The sequence below is a fragment of the Protopterus annectens genome, chromosome 6.part0, assembly GCF_019279795.1.
Source record: "Protopterus annectens isolate FY-2018-M chromosome 6.part0, PAN1.0, whole genome shotgun sequence".
NCBI lineage: Eukaryota > Metazoa > Chordata > Ceratodontiformes > Protopteridae > Protopterus > Protopterus annectens.
The window spans coordinates 1,097,206,923-1,097,228,274 of record NC_056737.1 but is presented as its reverse complement, the minus strand read 5'-3'; the positions used below and the strand labels follow the sequence as shown (position 1 = coordinate 1,097,228,274).

General features: G+C 36.0%; 1 protein-coding gene across 1 annotated transcript in view; it reads right to left on the bottom strand.

Moving 5' to 3' along the window:
- LOC122803946 (D-glutamate cyclase, mitochondrial-like) overlaps positions 1–16,653 on the bottom strand; it is a 316,311-nt gene extending 299,658 nt beyond the window's left edge. The window contains exon 1 of the mRNA XM_044073624.1: positions 16,459–16,653. Coding sequence (XP_043929559.1) covers positions 16,459–16,653 — 195 coding nt within the window. The remainder of the gene's footprint in view (positions 1–16,458) is intronic.
- Between the last annotated feature and the right edge of the window lie 4,699 nt (positions 16,654–21,352).

Below are 21,352 nucleotides of genomic sequence, written 5' to 3'. Positions count from 1 at the left end.
ATATTTTATGAGGCATAGAGGTAAGAATCCAGTTAATGTTTCATGATATAAATATTTTATGAGGCATAGAGGTAAGAATCCAGTTAACGTTCCATGATATAAAGATTTTATGAGGCATAGAGGTAAGAATCCAGTTAACGTTCCATGATATAAAGATTTTATGAGGCATAGAGGTAAGAATCCAGTTAACGTTGCGCTAGTGCTGTTATTTGAGTAACAGATGGGAACAGTGATTAGCTGTCAGAGATCAAAGAGATTTATTGATCGGTTAGGTGAGTCAGAGGAGAGACTATGCCAGTCTATATTAAAATTACCCAGTATGTATTTTCCTTGGGAGATGCTGGATGAAAGCCAGCAGAAGACGTTTTCTGCAATAGAGAAATTACTACTAAGTGGTATAAGTACTTAAGATGGATAATGTCTTGTTTTGGTTGAGATAGAGGCTAGACATGAGAATTTCTGCCTTTCTAAATTATGGAGGATTTTGTGATGAAGGGATACGCTGCAGATATTTTTTTATATAGCATTGTGACAACACTGGCCCTTTTATATTGCCTGTCTTCTCTTAGTATACCATAGTTTGGGGTAGAATTTCATTATATTTTGTTTCTTTTGTCAGCCAGGTTTCAGTTAGTACTACTATACCTGGAGCATGTAGGTTACGCCAGGCATGGAACATTAGTGTTTTGTTGCAGATACTTCTAATGTTTGTATGTCTGATGTTAAGGGAAGAACAAGTACTGTTATATTGTATTGGAGGGGTGTGGTACATGGGGGTTGTAGAGTTAAGGGTTTGTGGGGATGTATCTGGTCCAGGGTTTGGATGGATGTCACCACTGAGTTTTAGCTTGAGGAGATATGGTGGTTGTATAATACACATTTCATTTTAATTTTAAATTTTGTTTATGACTTATAGGGTTATGTTAGTGTAGGTTGTGTTTGAAAAAAATCTGTGGAATTTGAAAACTATGAGGTGGATATTATCTTGGATGAATTAAGGGTTGAGTATGCTGCAACATGTCGGATAAGTACAACTGGGATGATCGTGATTGGTTGTGTGGATGCGCAAAGGTAAAGATGTTAAGTGGGTGAGCAGCAGGAGAAGTGAGAGTTACCATGTCGACTGGTATCATGGTGGTCAGTTGTAGGATGATATTTTGACAAGTTTATGGATACAGGAGGGAGGAAAGAGGAGTGATGTATTGTATTTGGAAATAATATTGTGATGAAGGGTTGGGAGGGTGGCCTAATGGTTAAGGTGTTTGCCTTACAAACACAAGGTGCGGGATTTGAGTCTCACAAGGGATAATTGGCTAGGCTTAAAATGGCTGTCAAGGGCAGTTAGCTTAGTACTAACCTATGAACCTATGAAATGTTGGTAAGTAAGAGGGCAAGGAGTATGTTATAATATACAGGGAAGAAGACTGGACAGTGGCTGGACTATTGAATGAAATATGGGAGGGACTGAAAAGAATTAATGTGTGCAGGAATTATAAACTGAGACTGATTGAGCTTTGAGGTGGGTGGAGATAGTGGAGTTTAAACTTAGAGTAAGTGGGGGTGGGTTGGAATAGGGATAGGGTAGGGGAGCAAAGTGGGTTCTACTTGTTCAGAATGTTGTGGGCAGAAAACACTCATTCAATGAACTAGTCCAAAAGAAGGCAAGTGTGTGTAACTGTTAATGTTTCCACTTTACTGTATGAAGCAAATTATATAAAGCTGGGAATTAAAGAGAACGTGTACGTACTTGCTATATAGGGCACTGGTAACAAGAACAGTTTAGTACATAAAAATAAAAAGAGAAAAAATAAGAGAAGAGAGATTAGGGGTGTTTTGACAAAATCTACTGTGTTTTTGTGAACTGTTAAACACAAAAACATAAAATTAAATTAATAACAAAAAACTACTAGTTAAGAAACTGTTGTTGAAAAAAAGGGAGTGGGGAGATTAACCTAATGTGGGTCTATGACAGATTGGGATTTATATAAAATATTCAAATATGTAAGAGGTGTATACTAAAAGCTGCCTACAAAGAGATAAATTAAGCTATTAAAATTTGGGTATTGCAATTTTTAATGTATGACAAGTTATACTACATTATCTGATATACAAAGTTACTAAGTCTCTTATGTAGTGTGCATGCCTTATACAAACAATACACCAAAGGTTTGACTCACTGAAGTGAATAAATGTAAGTACTTAGAAAAGCACACATTTGTAGAGAATATATATCCACAGAAGGGTAGCAGATATGTTGTCCTAGATTTTGTCTTTAGCAGGCTACTCCTGCAGTCCAAATGCTTGCTATTGCCTATAGCATGCAAAACTAGGTGGCAATCATGGTGGAGTGGGTAACTGGCTCCAGTTGACTGAAAAGAGTGTGCACTGGTCAAAGTAAGACATGCAGACTGCTCCTGGATGAGCCTATAGGAGAACCTATCCCTATATTAGAAACATTATGCCTCTGTTTGTATTACTGCAAGAAATGGGTTTGAATGACACTGAACAACTGAAACAAGAAACCCTGGGGTAAAAATGAGTAGGGTTTTCATCTTATCATTCAGAAAGCCTACGTTGTATTACTATGCTACTGAAAATATGGCTTCTGAATGACTGGAAGTGCAAAAGGATAAGGGGGATCTGTATTAGTAAGGAGGAAGCTAGAGGGAGTGTTGATGCATGACTGTAAATCGGTATATCCCACCAGGACTTGTTAAACATACTGTAGCCAGACTGATAAGAGAGACAGAAGTATAGTAAGAAGTGGATAGTTTTCTGGAAAAGTTGTACCACTGGTGAGGTGCTCACTGGTCCTGGAGCTCACAGGGGACCCATAACAGTGTGATTTATTTATAAATATGCTACACAAAAGGGAATGACAGAAGAGCATGATGTATGATGCATTAACGCTTCCTAGACATACTTACATGAGTTTTTCTGGATTTTCATGAAGAGCTGACACATTATACTTGAATGTGGGCAGAAAGCAATGCCACCTAGCATTGCATCCTAGCTACTGCCAAAGAAGAATTTTTTTATGGGTTAAAACATGATTGCAAGGGGCGGGCAGTGGTCCATGGAGAGTGTGAACTCTTGTCCATAAACAAACTGATGAATGGATATAAATCTACTGTAATAATTAATCAGGGAAAAAGTCACATTTGTCTTTCTGAACAAGCATTCTGAATTCAAACAAAAGAGTAATGACTGCATCTAGGTATTACAGGCACTCAGCAGTATTCCAACGTCACACATATATCATACAAATACCAATGCACGTTAGAAAGTCCCAGCAATATTTATGCCACAACTCTTTGGAATGTGTCAGATACAATGGAAATTCCAAGTTGTACATGACTGTAACAATACAAGCATTTCTGAGTGAAGACATTTTTTCTGATTTTTCATCAACCCCAACCCAATAAGCATGTGGCAATTCTAACTTACTAAAGTACTGACCTCATGACAGTGATACTCAAACAGCCTCAGTGTTTGGTACCGAACTGTACTACATGTAAAGGACAAGGTTATGGGTAACTTTAAAATAATTTCACATTCTCACTGACCTATTCTTTTTCAACAGTATAAGCAGGGTAACCAAATTATTTAACTGCACTGTTCAAAGTGCTCCCATCTCAGAAAAACTTTCTTTACTTCTAGCCTTCAGTGGCATGTTTGTTTCATTTCCTTTCATGGTGTTAAACTCTTTTGATAAGACTGCTGCATGCTTTTGTAACAAATGTGACCAGGTAAATTGTTGAAATTACCTGCCTCTTCAGGGCTAGCCACCTGGTGGTGTAAACCTTGGCTCGAGATGACTGTCACTGTTGAAGTGATAACCCGACCCCATGTGCAAAATGGGAAAAGAGGTTGAAGTTGGATGGATGCATGGATGGACCTGCCTCTTCAGCTTCAGTTTCTACCAACAACAGGCATTATTAACACTGACTGCATACAGAGAAAGCTTAGTACCTCACTTATGCTGTCTCACATATACATTCACAACTTCTTCTAGGGAAAATACTTCTCCCATGTGTGCATTTTAACATATGTAGCCTTTAGGGATGAGTGTTTCAGCATTCCCTTGTATTCTTTTGTTGAAATCAAAGAAACAAGTGCCAGGCGGTTAAGTTTCATTCAGAGTGGAGTCCTCTCAGTTTCTGGCTTTACACTATGATGTCATGGTTCCATGATGTCATGGCTCAAGTCCATGTACTGTGACAGCATGAACAATACAAGTTCATTATCTGTGTCATAATAGATATTTCACCAACTTCCACACAATTTACGTATTTGTTCTAAGAATATTGTGGGAAGAGGGCTTCTGCATGAATTTGTTGTTTTTGCACCTGCAACTTTCCTCTTCCCACTACAGACATATGAGTATGACACCCCAAATTGTGATACTATTTACCTATATATCAGTGATCAATTACTTATACTTATATCAATAATCAATATTTCTGTCATTTGTTTTCCCAGGAAGCATGATGTTTTATTATAAAACAGCATTCCACATATCAGATGCCCACATTATTCATGAATTCTAATTTTTCTTAGTGTGTGAGGAGTGAAGTCTGTGACATGAAGGGGTTAAGGTTGGCAGCCCTGCTCTAAAAACACTTGCCAGAGGGCGAACAGTATGTTCATTAAAGCTGAACTTTGATACAATGGCATGAGCCATTTATCCACAATGTCAACATTTATTTAATCTTATGTGTAAACATCAAAAACAGAATTTATCTTTAGAGTCACTAAGTTGCTAAGATTCTCAAGCTGCTCGCTAGAGAAACAGTCATTTCTACAGCTTTTTGGAAAATTACTGTATTTTCACATAGGAACTACTTATATATAGCTTCACTCTTTAATCTACAGACTAAGGTATTACAAAGTGTGTCTTCTGAATGCATGAAGTGGTTCATCAGTTTCTTCCCATAGCCAAATATTGTCTTACAGACCCCCTTACCCCCTCCCTCTCTATTGCATTTTGAAAATGAAACCTCTATTATCCTGAGTGCTTTTATAATACCAGTAAAGATGTTGGTACCTCGCTTCCATGGTGCAGTCAGGCTACATAACAAACTATAAGTTTTACAACCCATCACTCACAATAATACAGCTTTTTTATCTTCACCTGTATTGAGTTCTATTACAATGTGTTCATACCTTTCAGTGGAAGTCATCTATTGTTTCAATGTATCATCAAAAATGTCTGAATATCCAGTGGTAGTTGCCATGATGGAAAGTTAAAATGGGCAGGCAATAAGAAAATCAGCCAGCCAGGGTGAAACAGATTTAAATATTACCATGCTTGCTCTTGCAGTTCCAAAATTTAGTTAAACTGTAGCCTACTATACACAAATTACCCAGAATACTGTTTGGTGAAGTACATACCTCTCAACTGTCTACATTTTCGCAGACTGTCCAAATTTTTTACTCATATTTTTGGTCTGTTTCTCATAAAAGTTGTAGTTTTCTGGATTTATGTGGCAAATCACTGAAGACTGACTTCACTAAATAATGACAGGCATTTGAGTTTCAGACTTCATATCCTTCCGAAAATGTTTGGTAACAAGATCTTTTATTCTATTAACTTTCAAAGTTTATAACAGCAAAATTTAAAATGTGTGCCTATTTTGGGGCCTTTGTTCCCCCATTATTTTTGGCTTTGCCCAGATTTTATTTTTTTGTGCTAAGAGGTTGAGAGGTTTGGTAAAGTAACGTACTCAGACTTACACAGCAGGGAGAGGAAGGCTGATGGAATCAAACCCTGTACTATAGAAAGCAAAATATTAACAGTTCATGTCCTTAACTGTCAGCACTATCTTCTAGAAAAATAAATACAAAAGTACCTCATTACCAATTTATTCTGTATTTGTTCATTTATTCGCACACACATTTAAATGCACTTTAACTACAAAATCAACTTTTACTATATAAATCTAAAAAGGATTTTAATTTGTTTGAAAACAATAAGAAAACAGAAAAATTAAATAAAAGATATAATGAAATACTAACCCATAAAACAAACTTAGCCATGGAAAGATTAAAAATAAACTCTTATGGAACTTCAAAGCATCTACATAATCTGGCCAAGAAAATTAAAATGCAAATTAAAGCTAATTCTATTGTTAACATCTTACATGAAGTTAAAGGTAAAAAAGTTTCGGAAATAGGTGATATTTTAGATGCATTTAAAATTCATTATACGAAGCATTATAAAAATGAAAGCACAAGAAAGGAACATTTAAATCTAGAAACTATTATTCCTAACATCAAGAAAATACCTAAAGAATTAAAATAGAATTGGAAATACCTATTACATATAAGGACATCACAGACAGAATTAAAGAAAGCAAAACAGGTAAGGCCCCAGGTATAGATGGATTAATGGTAGAACTATATGAACTTTTTCCCACAAATATAAATTTGTTACATAAAACATTACTTGAAGTACAAACACATGCAATTATTCCCCCTCATGGAGATGCTCTTTAATCACTCCAATATTAAAAGATAAAGACTCTAGCTATTGTAGTTCTTATAGACCGATATCATTACTGAATACCGATTACAAATTATTCAAGTCAATCATAGTAAACAGAATAAAAGTTCAAATATCTAAAGTAATTGATGATGATCAAACTGGATACATATATAATAGGCACACCCATGATAACTTAAAGGATATTGACACTAATTGATTCCCTAAATAGAGAAAATCAGGAAGCTTTCATAACTGAATTGGATACAGAAAAGGCTTTTGATTCTTTAAACTGGGATTACTTTATCAAAGTACTAGAAATATTTGATTTTCCCCTCCCTTTTATAACACTAATAAAAAAGGTCTATGAAAAAAACTTAGCCTACGTTAAATTGGGACCCTTTACTTTTAAACTCAATCCAGATTACTACAGGCACTAAACAAGGATGTCCTATGTCACCCATTTTATTTGCATTAGCCATAGAAATACTTGCTATATCGATAAGAAGCAACCCAAAGATAATAGGCATAGATATATATGATCAATATAGTTGTAAGATTAATAGGCATAGATATATATGATCAATATAGTTGTAAGATTAATAGGCATAGATATATACGATCAATATAGTTCTAAGATTAATAGGCATAGATATATATGATCAATATAGTTCTAAGATTAATAGGTATAGATATATATGATCAATATAGGTCTAAGATTAATAGGCATAGATATATATGATCAATATAGTTCTAAGATTAATAGGCATAGATACACATAATCAATATAGTTCTAAGGTTAATAAGCATAGATATATATGATCAATATAGTTCTAAGATTATGCTGTTTGCTGATGACATTCTCTTTACCTTGTCCAATTCAGAAGAAGTTCTAGATGAAATAGATTTATTAATAGAGAAATTTTATAATATCTCAGGACTTCATTTTTAATAAATCAAAATCAAAATGCTTCTTATTAAATAAAAAAGGAGAATACAAATAGATGGGGATCACATTATTGGCGAAGAAGTCACTACATTATTTAGGGATTGTTTTATGTAAAAACATAAATGAGACTTTAAAGGTTAATTTTAGAATTATAGAATATATATATATATATATATATATATATATATATATAAATTATAGAAGTACCACAGCACTACTTCTGTCATCCTCACTTTCTCTAATGTCATTAACCACAACCACAATACTAACAAACTATCCTCAGCACTCTTTCTAGATGTGTCCCAAGGCTTTTGACATGGTTGACCACAAAATGCTTATAAATACCTTGAAGGCCTTTTCCTTAAACAACCATGCACTCCAATGGTTTCAGTCCTACCTGCAGGACAGGCTACAGGCAGTCCTATAGCAGGACAAGCTATCATCTCGCCTACCCATCACATTAGGAGTCCCCCAGGGCTCGATACTAGGATCCCGTCTTTTCTCCATCTTTATCAACGACCTTCATTCAGTCATCAAGATGCTACGTGCATTTAATATGCAGATAACTCCACCTTGATTTGTTCTGACACTTCACCAGCTACTTTATTCACATTAACCCAAAATACCTTCAATACAGTGGAAAATGGCTCTCCAGTCAACATCTAATCCTAAACCCCAACAAAACTAAGCTGCTCCTCTTCTCCCCTACATGCAAGACCCCCTTGCCATCCTTCAACATAACCGCTAACAATGGCACTATCATCTCCCCAGAAGCCCAAACTAAACTACTGGGTGTTATAGTTGATAACAACCTGAAGTTTGATGCACATATCAATCAAACTATCAAAACCATTAATAAAAAACTTGGCTCTCTTTACAGAATCAAACATTTCCTTACCCCACTTGTTAGAACTGCAATTGCCCGTTCCCATCTACTATCAACTCTTCTCTATACCTCACGCATTATTATCTTGCCTTCACAGAAAATGGACATATATCCAGTCAGGCTATCCCAGTCAACAAATGTAAAATAAATAAATAAATAAATAGAAATATTATAGAGGTAATTAATTCCCTGGTGAACAAGTGGAATAATATATTTATAAATTTTGAAGATAAATTAAACTGATAAAAATGGTATTGCTTCCTAAAATTCTACATCTAGTTCAAGCTATATTGCTAATGCCTGGGAAATGTTATCTTAAGGAAATAACTTCAATATTATTGAAATTTCTTTGGCACCCAAAAAGAAATACAGTTGTGTTATCACATAAGACAATGGGATCAAGGAGGACTAAATTTCCCAGATATTGAATATTATATAAGAGCTACCTTACTTAAAAATCTGACAGACTAGATAAATCCTAAATATACATACAATTGGAAACTATTACATACAGCTATAATATCAAGTGAAAAAAATTTGTCAAAAAATACTTCAGTTATGCACAAAGAAAATAAATTATGGTATTCATTGAGTTTAAATCTACAATACAATATAACTAAACCTACTAAATTAAACCTAATTAACCACCTCTTTGATAATTGTAGTAAATTTGTTAATATGACTATAGACTTAACGACTTGGTTCATAACTTTAGTTTCTTTCAGTATTACTAAGAACTTCCCAGATAGGATGCATAGAGATATTTTTAATTATTGGGATCATAAGAACTTAATATGATGGCTTCTTTGCATAGAGAATCAACAAGTCTTTGATGCACAGAAGTTGTCATCAACTTATAAACTGTCTTCTCATGACTGGTTATTATTATAGAATCTTCTGACATACTCCAAGGATTTATGCAGAAGAATAAATAACTCTTCCTTTAAAAACTCTCCAAAATGTATAAGTAGGCTGTTCGGAATCATTTATAATAATAATACACATATGAAAAATGATCTCATATCTATATAATATAATAAAGAAGTATAAATCAGCCCCTAAAACAATGTATTGGCACTATATTAGTAAAGGAATTATGATACCTTTATCAGCAGAAAACAAATCAAATATGTTATCTGTTAAATTAATGTCTTATTCTCACTATTGGATAATATTTAATTGGAAATTTCTGCATACATCCTTAACCCCTGATAAAATTTCAAAAAAATCAATTATTCTAGTAAAGGGTTATGTTGGAGGTGTCATCGGGCCTTTATGGCAGCTTGATCTCATATTTTCTATGATTGTATGGAGGTTAAAATATTTTGGAATGATATTAATAACGTCTTACAAGCAATTTTTACAGATACATTTGTTATGACTAAAGCTTTAGTTTTACTGAATATAAATGAAGGTCCTTTTATGAATAAAACAAATTTATATCTGTTGTGGACAATACTAGCAACAGCTAAAAAATGTATAACCAAGAAATGGAATTCTAATGCAGCGCCCACTAAGGAAGACTTCTTATGCCTATTGAAGAAGATGGCATTAATGGAAATAAAAGTCAAAGAACTAAGAATATTTCCTTAGCCATTTGTTAACAATCCATGGAAGAAAGTTTTGTCATTGATAGACACCTTACAATCAGATTCAGACTTCTCCTGAAGACATATATATCAAATGTTATCACTTAGTACAAATTGCTCAACTCTAACACTATTGAAGTCAACTTGTGTCAGGCTAAATGTAAATATTGTATATAGTTAATCAATTATTCTATTTGTTATTTATTTGTAATCAAAAACTTTTTGTGTTATATTTTTAAAATAAAAAATTATCTGAGTAAATAAAATGCACTTGGATACCAGGGATTTTTCCGTAGGAGCATCTCTTTTACTTCTCTCGCTCTTTTTTTTTTTTTTGCACTGTGCAATCTTCAGTAACACGACTCTGCAGTGCCAACTTGCTCCATACAGTTAGATACTGAAAGTATTAATTACCACATTGTAATTAATAACTTCATACGACTCATCATCTAACTCAGACAGTAACAATCCACAACAGAACTGGAACATTAAAGTAAACATAATGTACCTGAAGAAATCGTTTCCTATGATAAAACAGAAACATAATCGAAAACGGATACAGTAAAATGAGCAGTTACTCTATGACAAACGAAGCAGTAGATTTGCTACAATGAATAATTACAAAAACTTTAGCAAGTTGCTGCAGGTGGTAAAGCACAGTAAGGATAATACAGTGTGCATCAGGGGTCAAAACCAAGAAGGCCAGTGCCGAATATAATACTAATGTAAGCTTGTTGTGACATATTTGTGTTTACATAGCTGCAGACGTGGTGCAGTTTTCATACAGGAAGAGAGACCAAGAACTATAAACTGTGATAAAAAAAAAGATTCAGTAGCAGAAAGAGGAAAAGTCTCTGGCATATGTGATTTTTGTTTCCTTTTCTACCCTTGTGCCTAGTAAAGATGGTGCTTATCCATGTCCAGTCATTTTACTATACATGTATTCCAGAACTAAAACTTGAAATAAATATATGGTGTGGCATACAGTTATCAGTATTGTTTGTAAGGAGGGAGGGTGCAGCCTATAGCCTACTTTAACCACCCCAGTCAGTTATGCGGAAATGCAAAGCTGGGGGGGGGGACAAAAATGAAACGATTCTCAAAAGTGAAATGAACCTTCTCACTTTTCTTAGCTTTGGTACTTAATGCTACTTTTCATCTGAAATACACTACAGAGCTTATTTTGAACTTTTTTTTTTAAATAAGGGGTTCAAAGGTTAAGGGGACACCCACCCTCACTTACAATGTGCTAGGGGTTAGAAAGAGCAGGTGTTGCTGGTATAGGAACACAAAATACAAACATTGTTTAGGTGGGGCAGAAGTGGGATGGCACAACTTACATACACAATAAATTACATATTTACAGGGAGAAAAAGTCAGACAACAAGAATGCCTGTATCACAGTGCATCTTTTTATTACATTCATCTGGCATGCATTGGAGAACCAAAGCTCTCCTGTGGGAGGGGAGCACAAGGTAAGAATATTCAGGTGTAATGAGCAGGTAGATTTGTAATCTGGTGTTCTACCTGGATTCATCGTTACATCATGGGCACATACATGGACTCTTAGGAAAAAATGACATTGCAACAATATGGATATGTTTTGAGGAGAAAAAAGCACTTCTCCCCTATAACTTCTATAACACCACAATTCTTCATATACTTAGGTTGCTCATCCTGGGGCGGTAGGAGAACACTCCCTTCCACCCAAAGTTCATCAATTGCACAAACAGTTCTGTTGGCATGCCTCTCAAACTCTCAGCATAATAAATCTGGACAGAGCCTAAAATAATGGGGGAACAAAAGCCTAAAATAGGGACACAGTTTAAATATTGCTCTTATAAACTCACAGAGTTGCTGCAATAGTAGCATTAGTGTTAGCATCTATCTTCTAAATGATAACATCTGAAACTCAAATGGATGTCATTAGTTAGTAAGTTCAATCTTCACTGATTTGCCAGAAAACCACAAATTTTATGAGGAACAGACAAAAAATATGAGGCAAAAATCTGGACAGCCTGCAAAAATCTGAACAGTTGAGAGGTATGATTATTGCAAGCTTCAATCCATGCATATTATACTTCCTGCCACAATGTACACAGCTTGACATTGAATTAATTGCATATTCCTTTTATACTTTGCTTCATGATGGTTATGCAGATCATAGTCCAGTTTCACCAACCTGTCCTTTGTAACTAACATCTGTCCCTTGATTGACTCTATAACAATGTATATTTTTAATCCACTTAATTCATAACACAATCTGATTGTTAGACTACCAACACTTTACATTTTTTAAGAAATATAGAATTCTAGTTTATGTAATCATAATAATTAAGACCCCCTAGTATATAAAAAAACATGTTTTTGAATTAAAGTCGCTGTAGTTGTATGAATGTGGTTATTGGTCATGAATTCTTGTATACACACACACACACACACACACACACACACACACACACACACACACACACACACACACACACACACACACACACACACACACACACTGTCATCAGATAACCCATTTCTCCAGATGCTGTTTCTTAAAATAATTTACATGAACGTCAGAGAAAGCTAAGACTATAATAATGTGAGAGGCTATACTAAATCCCCATTAAGGAGGCTACATGTCCCTGCATAAATATAACACTTTCCAGATATACATAGTAATACTTTAAAGCAAATGGCCATACGCATAAGCACATAAATATGCATTTGAACTGAACAAAATTTCAGTTTGCCTGGTAATATGCTTATTTTTGTTAGGAAGGCTTGTAGAAGACATGTTTACGATTGTTAATAACACACCATTTCATGGACGTGCAGTTAATCACAACTAAATCAGCTAACACACAAAACATTAGTAACACTAACTGTGGCATGTAACACCATGAAAACTCTTTTGCAAGGGACAAGCTACCTGTATCTTCTGATATAGGGCTAAGCCCCCCCAACACCTCTAACCTCTATATATACTTTGAGGTCACCCAAACTTGGAGAAAAGGGATTAGGTGGAAATAAACATAAAAATGGAGTGTTTTCCTCTTCTCCCAATCATAGCCAAACATCTTCAAGGCAGCTACAGACAGAATTGTGTCAAAGACACATCTGAATCTCACCTCTAAAAACAGCTACCTGAATGAATGTTTGCATGAATCTTTCCCCAATAGGCACAGTCTGACTATAGACACATCACAGTCAACAAACAGTGGGTTATAGAGACGAGATGCTGGGAAATGTTTGCTTATTCCAGATAATGTTTAGATATGGAGCTGAAATTTAGTCGTGTTTATTCTATTACATTTGATGTGGTAGTTGCTGCTGAAGCAGAGAATCCATCATACATTCATTCATCACATTCCAGAGGCAGGCATGCATTCACCATAATATTTAATTTGGTCTGGTCAAGGCTACAGATGTCAGATTCAAGCCCATGTTCATTCATCATATTTAAATCAATGGGATGGGGGTCATGAAATTGAGTGGTAGAGCATACCAGTCACCCACTCACTTTATCACATGACAGCTTTGGCACTCTGTCATGAGAGAAGGACCTATACCTGGTAGACTCATGTTACCACTTGACAAACTGACATCTGGGACTCAGTCTGTCTCTTATTCAATATTATTTATTTATTGATTTATTGACATTTGTTTACCAGGCAAGTCGACTGGGCACAGGTCCCTTTTTCAGTGCATACCTGGGGAGAAAAGCTCCTGGTATCATATTTAATGCAATCAATATTTACAGTAACAGATTTTATAATGCAGTTTCAGTGAATTTTTATTTATTTATTTATTTTATTTATTTCCAGCTTGATAACCGGGGGAAGTCCACTGGGCTCAGAGAGCCTGTTTTCAGTGGAGGCCCGGGGAGAAAAGCTCCATGTTACAAAGTTTAGATACAGATACATTATAGAAAAGAAGAACAATTTACAATTATGTTTCATGCTAGAGAGCAGGTGTAATTTCTTAGGTACATGTTACCTTTAGATACAGACATAATATTATTCATAAACAATTTACAGTTACATTTCATGTTAGAGAGCAGGTGTAAATTCTTAGGTTGTCTTTCGGCTTTTCCCGGTTAGGGGTCGCCACAGCGGAACTCCAGTCCGCTAATGATTGGCAGTTGATTTTTATGTGCCGAGTTGCCAGCCCTGACGCACAACCTTCAACGAAGGTATGTCCATTCACGTATGTCTCCATGCAGAAGACGCTCTAGCTGAGAATCGAACCGGACAGCGTCTTACTGTGAGGCGACAATGCTACCGCAGCACCACCACGGTACAAATTTGATATTTACAATATGTACTTGTGTGGTAGCCTATAGATCAAGGTTAGAGAGGCTATTAATCATAGCCAGAGATGGGTTTAGAGGTGGAGAGAGAATTATAGGACTAGGTGGGGAGAATGAATGCATAGCATAATAGTATAATAAAATTTGTATTGATATTCAAAAACATTAGATTTATAAGAGTTGTACTAAGACTTTACAGTTAGAAGAGTGGCGTACAAGATAGGTTGAAGTAATTTATGAAATACATTAAAATGAGGTATTAGAGAAAAGTAAATTAGAGCATTAACGAGACGTAGTGAAGGAATAGTAATTTGGTCGTTCTAATTAGAACCAGGTATAGTAGTTTAAGAAGTACAATAAAGTGAGGTATTAGAAGGGGACATGCAGGTTAAGTGATTTAGTGTTTTAAAGGGATGTATAAGAAAGGTGATGAAGGGTGTCCCTGATTAGAAACAAGGACAAAGCCAGGAGGCAGAGAGGGAGTCTTTCAGTAACCATTTGAACAGATGAAGATGTGTGATATACCTGATTGATATAGGAATTTTATTACAAATTCTATCTATACTATTGGAATAACATTCATATTCATGCCAACCTCCAGTATTATGTGGTAACTCATGTGAGTGCTTCTAAAACTCTGTAGTTATAATCTATATCAGAAAACAAACATCAGCATCGAGAACAGCTGCACAATATCAATGTAGAAAGAATAGGCTTTAAAACCACGCAACAATCCCTGAACTAGGCAGCACAAAACATTATAATCTGATAACTGTGCTTTTTTTCATGCACATCATCTCATTAAACAAAATGCACATTCAGTCTGCCATGATTTTATTTCACCTTATGAACTAACACACTACAGTTTTTAGTTTCTAGCAATGTCAGACTTCATCTACTACATTTTCTATTTTTGTTTAGTAATCCCCTTACTGTCGCTCAAAACCAGAAACAGAAATATTTGCTCTCATTACCTGCTTATTCATCCTTGGCAGAACAGGACTTCGTTAGGAAGTTGTTTTCACTGCGTATAGATAAAGTAAACAAATCTCTGTTATATTCAGGTCAAAGCAAAGCACTGAAAAGGAATGGCATACTTGTGCATTATATAGTTACTGATTAACATATTGGCAGGCGTCAGTAAAAAGTAAAAGATCACATTAACTTTCTTTCAGGCCTTCCTGTACTATGGATTGTCATAGACAATCTGGAATTAGATGGAATATAAATCCCTTTTCTGTTAACCATGTAGCAACCTAAAGTCCAAACCTGATTCATAAATCAAAGTGCAAAAAAGTCATATAATGCTACACAAAAAAGCAATTTTGCAATAAACTGAAAAGCCACTGGACAGCATATAACAAAATAAATAAAAAGTTGAAAATAAACACAGCCTTGGAGTGAAGAAGAATTCATAGAGCAAACTTTGTTAATCAATTATTATTGCTGTACAAATTTATAAATGGTTTGCTTAATGCTAGGGGAATAGCCAAACCCTTCAGAAAAAAAATATTTTAGCAGTTGGATATACCATTCCCTGCTGTGGCCATAAAAGGAAAAACTCCAGCAACCAGCAAAATGCAATACACGACACCAGCCTTAAATCAGGATGATAATTTTATACATAATCTTGTATATTCCTATATCCAGACCGGTTTCAGCTACCAAGCCTTCCTCAATGGATAGAAAAAAATTTTTAAACAATAAAATAATCACAAATATTTATACTGTTTCCTAACCAATGGAAGCAGTGGTATAGCCCAACCTAGTGGTTGGAGTGTTTTAACACTGTTCAGCACAAAATGAACTGCACTATGATAAATTAAAAAACAGTTCTTGAATATATTGATAAAACTATTTATGCTGAGAAGCCCAACAAAACCAGTTATATCTATCAATATATAATACTTTTTCCTTTTGACCTCCGTTCAAACACCTCATTCTCACATAACCGTAAGAACATCTCCACAGTGGGATGATTACTGGGGACAAAGGAACTTGTTTTTTTCAACACAGACGATGTATAGTTTGTACCAGTATTTTCATTGTCAAAAAGACACTTCAACGTAACGTTCCTACCAAAGCACCTTAAGTCTGTCACTAACTCACTCAGGTCAGAACGTATTGAGGGTATAAAGCTCAAGCCTCTTTGCAGAACACTCTTTTGGGTAGCTGTCAACCCATAATCGGATATATTAATTACCAATGAAATCGATTCATCTGAGCTCACTGAGATTCCTACGTTACCTTTCTCTTTTTCCTCTCTCTGCTTTCCGACCTGGATCTCCCGATATTTTTCTGTGTTAATAAAAAAGGTCGTTGCTGTAACAAGGGTGCGTGGACAGATCCCTTCTTTGGTATCACGCTCGGAACTATTTCACTCGAAGGCTGAATGCTTCCTGCTGACGCAATGTCTACATTCGCTGCATTATCATTTTCCATTAGCGATGTAATGACCTCGAGCATACCAGAGCCATTATTAACTATACTACTATTAGTCCTATTGTTAGGAGTATTGCGAGAGGCTAATTCAGGATGTTGCCTATTAGTGTGTGATATTCACACTAGAAACAGTCCTGCGTGTCACAGGTACATTTCCCATGTTGTCAGAGCGTTCTTTTCTATCTGGTGCTCTCTTATCCCTCGGCCACTCAAACAGGTGACCATTAGTAAAATCAAAATAATCTCTCTTCAGTTTGTTAATTTTTATATTTTTCAATTTGTTCTCATAGGTTTCCAATTTATCTTGCAGGGTTTCTAGCTTAAACAAGCAGCTATCGGGTAATCGCATAGTTTCCATTTGCTTTTGCTTACATTCAATAAGAGCAGAAACCTCATCTTCATGTGGCTTAAAGTAGTCTATTAGCAGCTGCATGTAACGGAAGCTTGTCTCTATGTTAATCTCCTGCCATTTGGCCAGGAGATCGGGGTAGGTGTTCCCATAGCTGGGCATACACCTAATTCTCAATCCTCGGTATCACATTATTATTAAGGGATCTGTCCATGCACCTTTGTTACAGCAACTCCTTTTATTAACACAGAAAAATGTCGGAGATCCAGGCCAGAAAGCAGAGAGAGGAAAAAGAGAAAGATAATGTAGGAACCTCAGTGAGCTCAGATGAATCGATTTCGTTGGTAATTAATATATCCGATTATGGGTTGACAGCTACCCAGAAGAGTGTTCTGCAAAGAGGCTTGAGCTTTATACCCTCAATACGTTCTGACCTGAGTGAGTTAGTGACAGACTTAAGGTGCTTTGGTGGGAGCGTTACGTTGAAGTGTCTTTTTGACAATGAAAATACTGGTACAAACTATACATCGTCTGTGTTAAAAAAAACAAGTTCCTTTGTCCCCAGTAATCATCCCACTGTGGAGATGTTCTTACGGTTATGTGAGAATGAAGTGTTTGAATGGAGGTCAAAAGGAAAAAGTAAACACTATTATAATTTAACACAGGATGAGTTTCAGGCGTTAAAAGAATTGCAAACAATGAAAGAAATTATTTTCAGGCCAGCTGACAAAGGAGGAGCTTTAATAGTGATGAATTCAGTACAGTATGCCCAGAAAATGCAGGATATGTTAAGCTATAGTGATACATACCACAAAATCGAGAAATATCAAGTAGACAGATTGATTTCCTCAGTAAAGAATGTCCTGTATGACAAATTAATGACTAGAGCAATTGATAAAAATCTATATGATTTTCTTGAAATGGTATATCCAACTATACCTGTTATCAAAGGGTTGACTAAGATTCATAAGAACAGTGTTGACCCCCCTCTGAGACCGATAGTTTCGGGGAGAGGATAGGTCACTGAGCCCATTTCAATCTATGTGGAAACTGAACTCAAGAAGTTGTTGCCTTTCACACATACTGTATTGAGGGACACTGGTCAGCTGCTGGAGAGACTGTATGAAAGAATGGAGCAAGAAAGCTCCATAGACAACCTCTTTCTGGTGGCGATGGGCGTCAACAATTTATTCACTTGCATACCCAATGATCTAGGAATAGAAGCAGTAAGGGACTTTGCCTCTCATTTTGAAGTAAACATGGATGTGAATCTAGTATGCAGCTTCCTGGAATTGGTCCTGGAGAGCAATGTGTTCCTCTATGGTGAAAGCTACTATTGGCAGAAATGGGGGGTAGCCATGGGCACCCCCTGTGCAAACAGTTATGCCAATATAGTCCTAGCTGAATGGGAAAGGCAATGGGAAATGGATACGAAAAATGAATGGAAGGAATGCGTCATCTTTTACAATAGGTTTGTGGATGATGTTATATTCCTATGGAAGGGAGTATACAGCGCCTAAATGATTTTGTCAAATATTTAACAAGTACGACTAGCTTTCTAAGATTCGAAGTGAAAACATCAGCAAATGAGATTGAGTTCTTAGACATGAGAATTTCAATGAATAATAGCAAAGGAATTGGCACCACTATATTCAGGAAACCAAATTGGAGGAACCATATGCTATACTACAATAGCATGCACCCAAGACATGTTTTTCAGAATATTGTTGAAAATCAAGTGACCAGGATATCCAAGTTCCGTACTGATGATGATGTTTTTCTGCAGGAACAAGACAAACTCTTACAGAATTTTGCTTCAAGAGGCTATAATGAAAAACAATTAGTCATGAGTAAAGGCAAAGCAATGTCCATTCGATACAACAAAGGGCAACCATACTACTCGAAACGGAAGCAGAGTGATGTGAAGAAAGGTGGGAACAGCAACAGTCTCAGATGCATGATGACCTACAGCACTGACTCCTTTGATGTCCGTGAAACCATCAAGAAATTTGGCCAGTCAACTGCTGACAGTAAAATTAAGAGAATTGTAGGGGAAACACATACATTTGGTTATAAAAACAAGAAGAACTTAAAGGATTTATTGTGCAACTATGATGGAATACCTAAAAAGCAGAGTACAGAAGGAAGGAATAGGTTAGGAACTTGGAAATGTGGCTTTTGCAAAGCTTGCAGCCACATTAAATGTTCCAACAGTTTTGTTCATCAGTAACTAACAAATGCTATAAGTTCCCTGGTTTTGCTAACTGCAACACCAAGAATGTTATATACGTTGGCACTTGTAATTTGTGCCAAGCCTATTATGTAGGAAAGACCAATAGAAAGTTTAAGGAGCGAATACTTAGCCACCTGTTAGACATCAAGAATAAAGTGGTAACCAATGCCCAATATGGACATGTGTCTGAAAATCCAGGGCATTCATTTAGCTTTATGGTTATCTCAAATGTGACTACTAACCTCCGTGGAGGAGACATTGTCAACAAAACTGAAAAGGAAGAAAGCAAATGGATCAAGAACCTCGGAGCTAATTTATTTCCAGGGCTCAACAGAGTAGTTCCTATTAAACTTATTTTGAAAGAGAGAAGCCTAATTAAGAAATGAAATGGAGGCTTAAGGAAGGCGTGCATCTGATTGCTGTATGTGATTGGTTGAGCAATTAAGGATCTTTATTTAACAGCAGTAAGTCAGGTCTACACACTAGGATCTAAAGAAGGTTTTTTTAACTGAAAGCGCTTATCCTGTTTGACCTGCAACTTGAACAGCACAATTTGTGCTTTTTATTTCTTCATTTTATTAAAGCCTACATTTTAACAGAATTTCTCAGTGAACTTTTCGTTGTGGTGGAAGCCTTTTTTTCATTTTACTATTTTTGCCTATTAAGGCTTCCTCTGGAGGTGGTTTTTGGTTTGGTTGTTTGTTATTATTGATGAGGTAGTTGTTAAGAGGTGGTCTGGTTGGTTTAAACCATTGTTGGATGGAGAATCAGTTACCCCTGACAACACTCATATACATGCCCCTGATGAGATGACTACACCTGTTGACAACAGTGTGAATTATACACTGAAATTTGGCACACCTTATTCATTACACGCTGGACGATTAAAGAATATACTCACTAAGAACATGTGTTTAATAACTGAAGATGTTTCAGTCAGAAAGAGGTTGTCTGATGACTCCAGTATGATATTCAGATGTGGCCTTAATCTGAAGAATTTATTAGCAAACACTAATGTTTATCACAGTGCTAGATGTGGTATGTTCAAATGTGGGTGGTGTAGAAGCTGCCATCTTATAAAGGTGTCAAATAGGTTCTGCATTTCTGACACCATTCATAATCTGAAAGGCAGATTTAATTGTGAAAGTGTTGAGGTTGTCTACATCACATTATGCCAATACTGTGCTGCATTTTATATTGGTAAGACTGAGAGACATCTTACCCTTCTTTGGTATCACGCTCGGAACTATTTCACTTGAAGGCTGAATGCTTCCTGCTGACGAATGTCTACATTCGCTGCATTATCATTTTCCATTAGCGATGTAATGACCTCGAGCATACCAGAGCCATTATTAACTATACTACTATTAGTCCTATTGTTAGGAGTATTGCGAGAGGCTAATTCAGGATGTTGCCTATTAGTGTGTGTATTACTATGTACTTCAGCATATATTCACACTAGAAACAGTCCTGCGTGTCACAGGTACATTTCCCATGTTGTCAGGCGTTCTTTTCTATCTGGTGCTCTCTTATCCTCGGCCACTCAAACAGGTGACCATTAGTAAAATCAAAATAATCTCTCTTCAGTTTGTTAATTTTTATATTTTTCAATTTGTTCTCATAGGTTTCCAATTTATCTTGCAGGGTTTCTAGCTTAAACAAGCAGCTATCGGGTAATCGCATAGTTTCCATTTGCTTTTGCTTACATTCAATAAGAGCAGAAACCTCATCTTCATGTGGCTTAAAGTAGTCTATTAGCAGCTGCATGTAACGGAAGCTTGTCTCTATGTTAATCTCCTGCCATTTGGCCAGGAGATCGGGGTAGGTGTTCCCATAGCTGGGCATACACCTAATTCTCAATCCCCTCGGTATCACATTATTATTAAGGGATCTGTCCATGCACCTTTGTTACAGCAACTCCCTTTTTTATTAACACAGAAAAATGTCGGGAGATCCAGGTCAGAAAGCAGAGAGAGGAAAAAGAGAAAGATAATGTAGGAACCTCAGTGAGCTCAGATGAATCGATTTCGTTGGTAATTAATATATCCGATTATGGGTTGACAGCTACCCAGAAGAGTGTTCTGCAAAGAGGCTTGAGCTTTATACCCTCAATACGT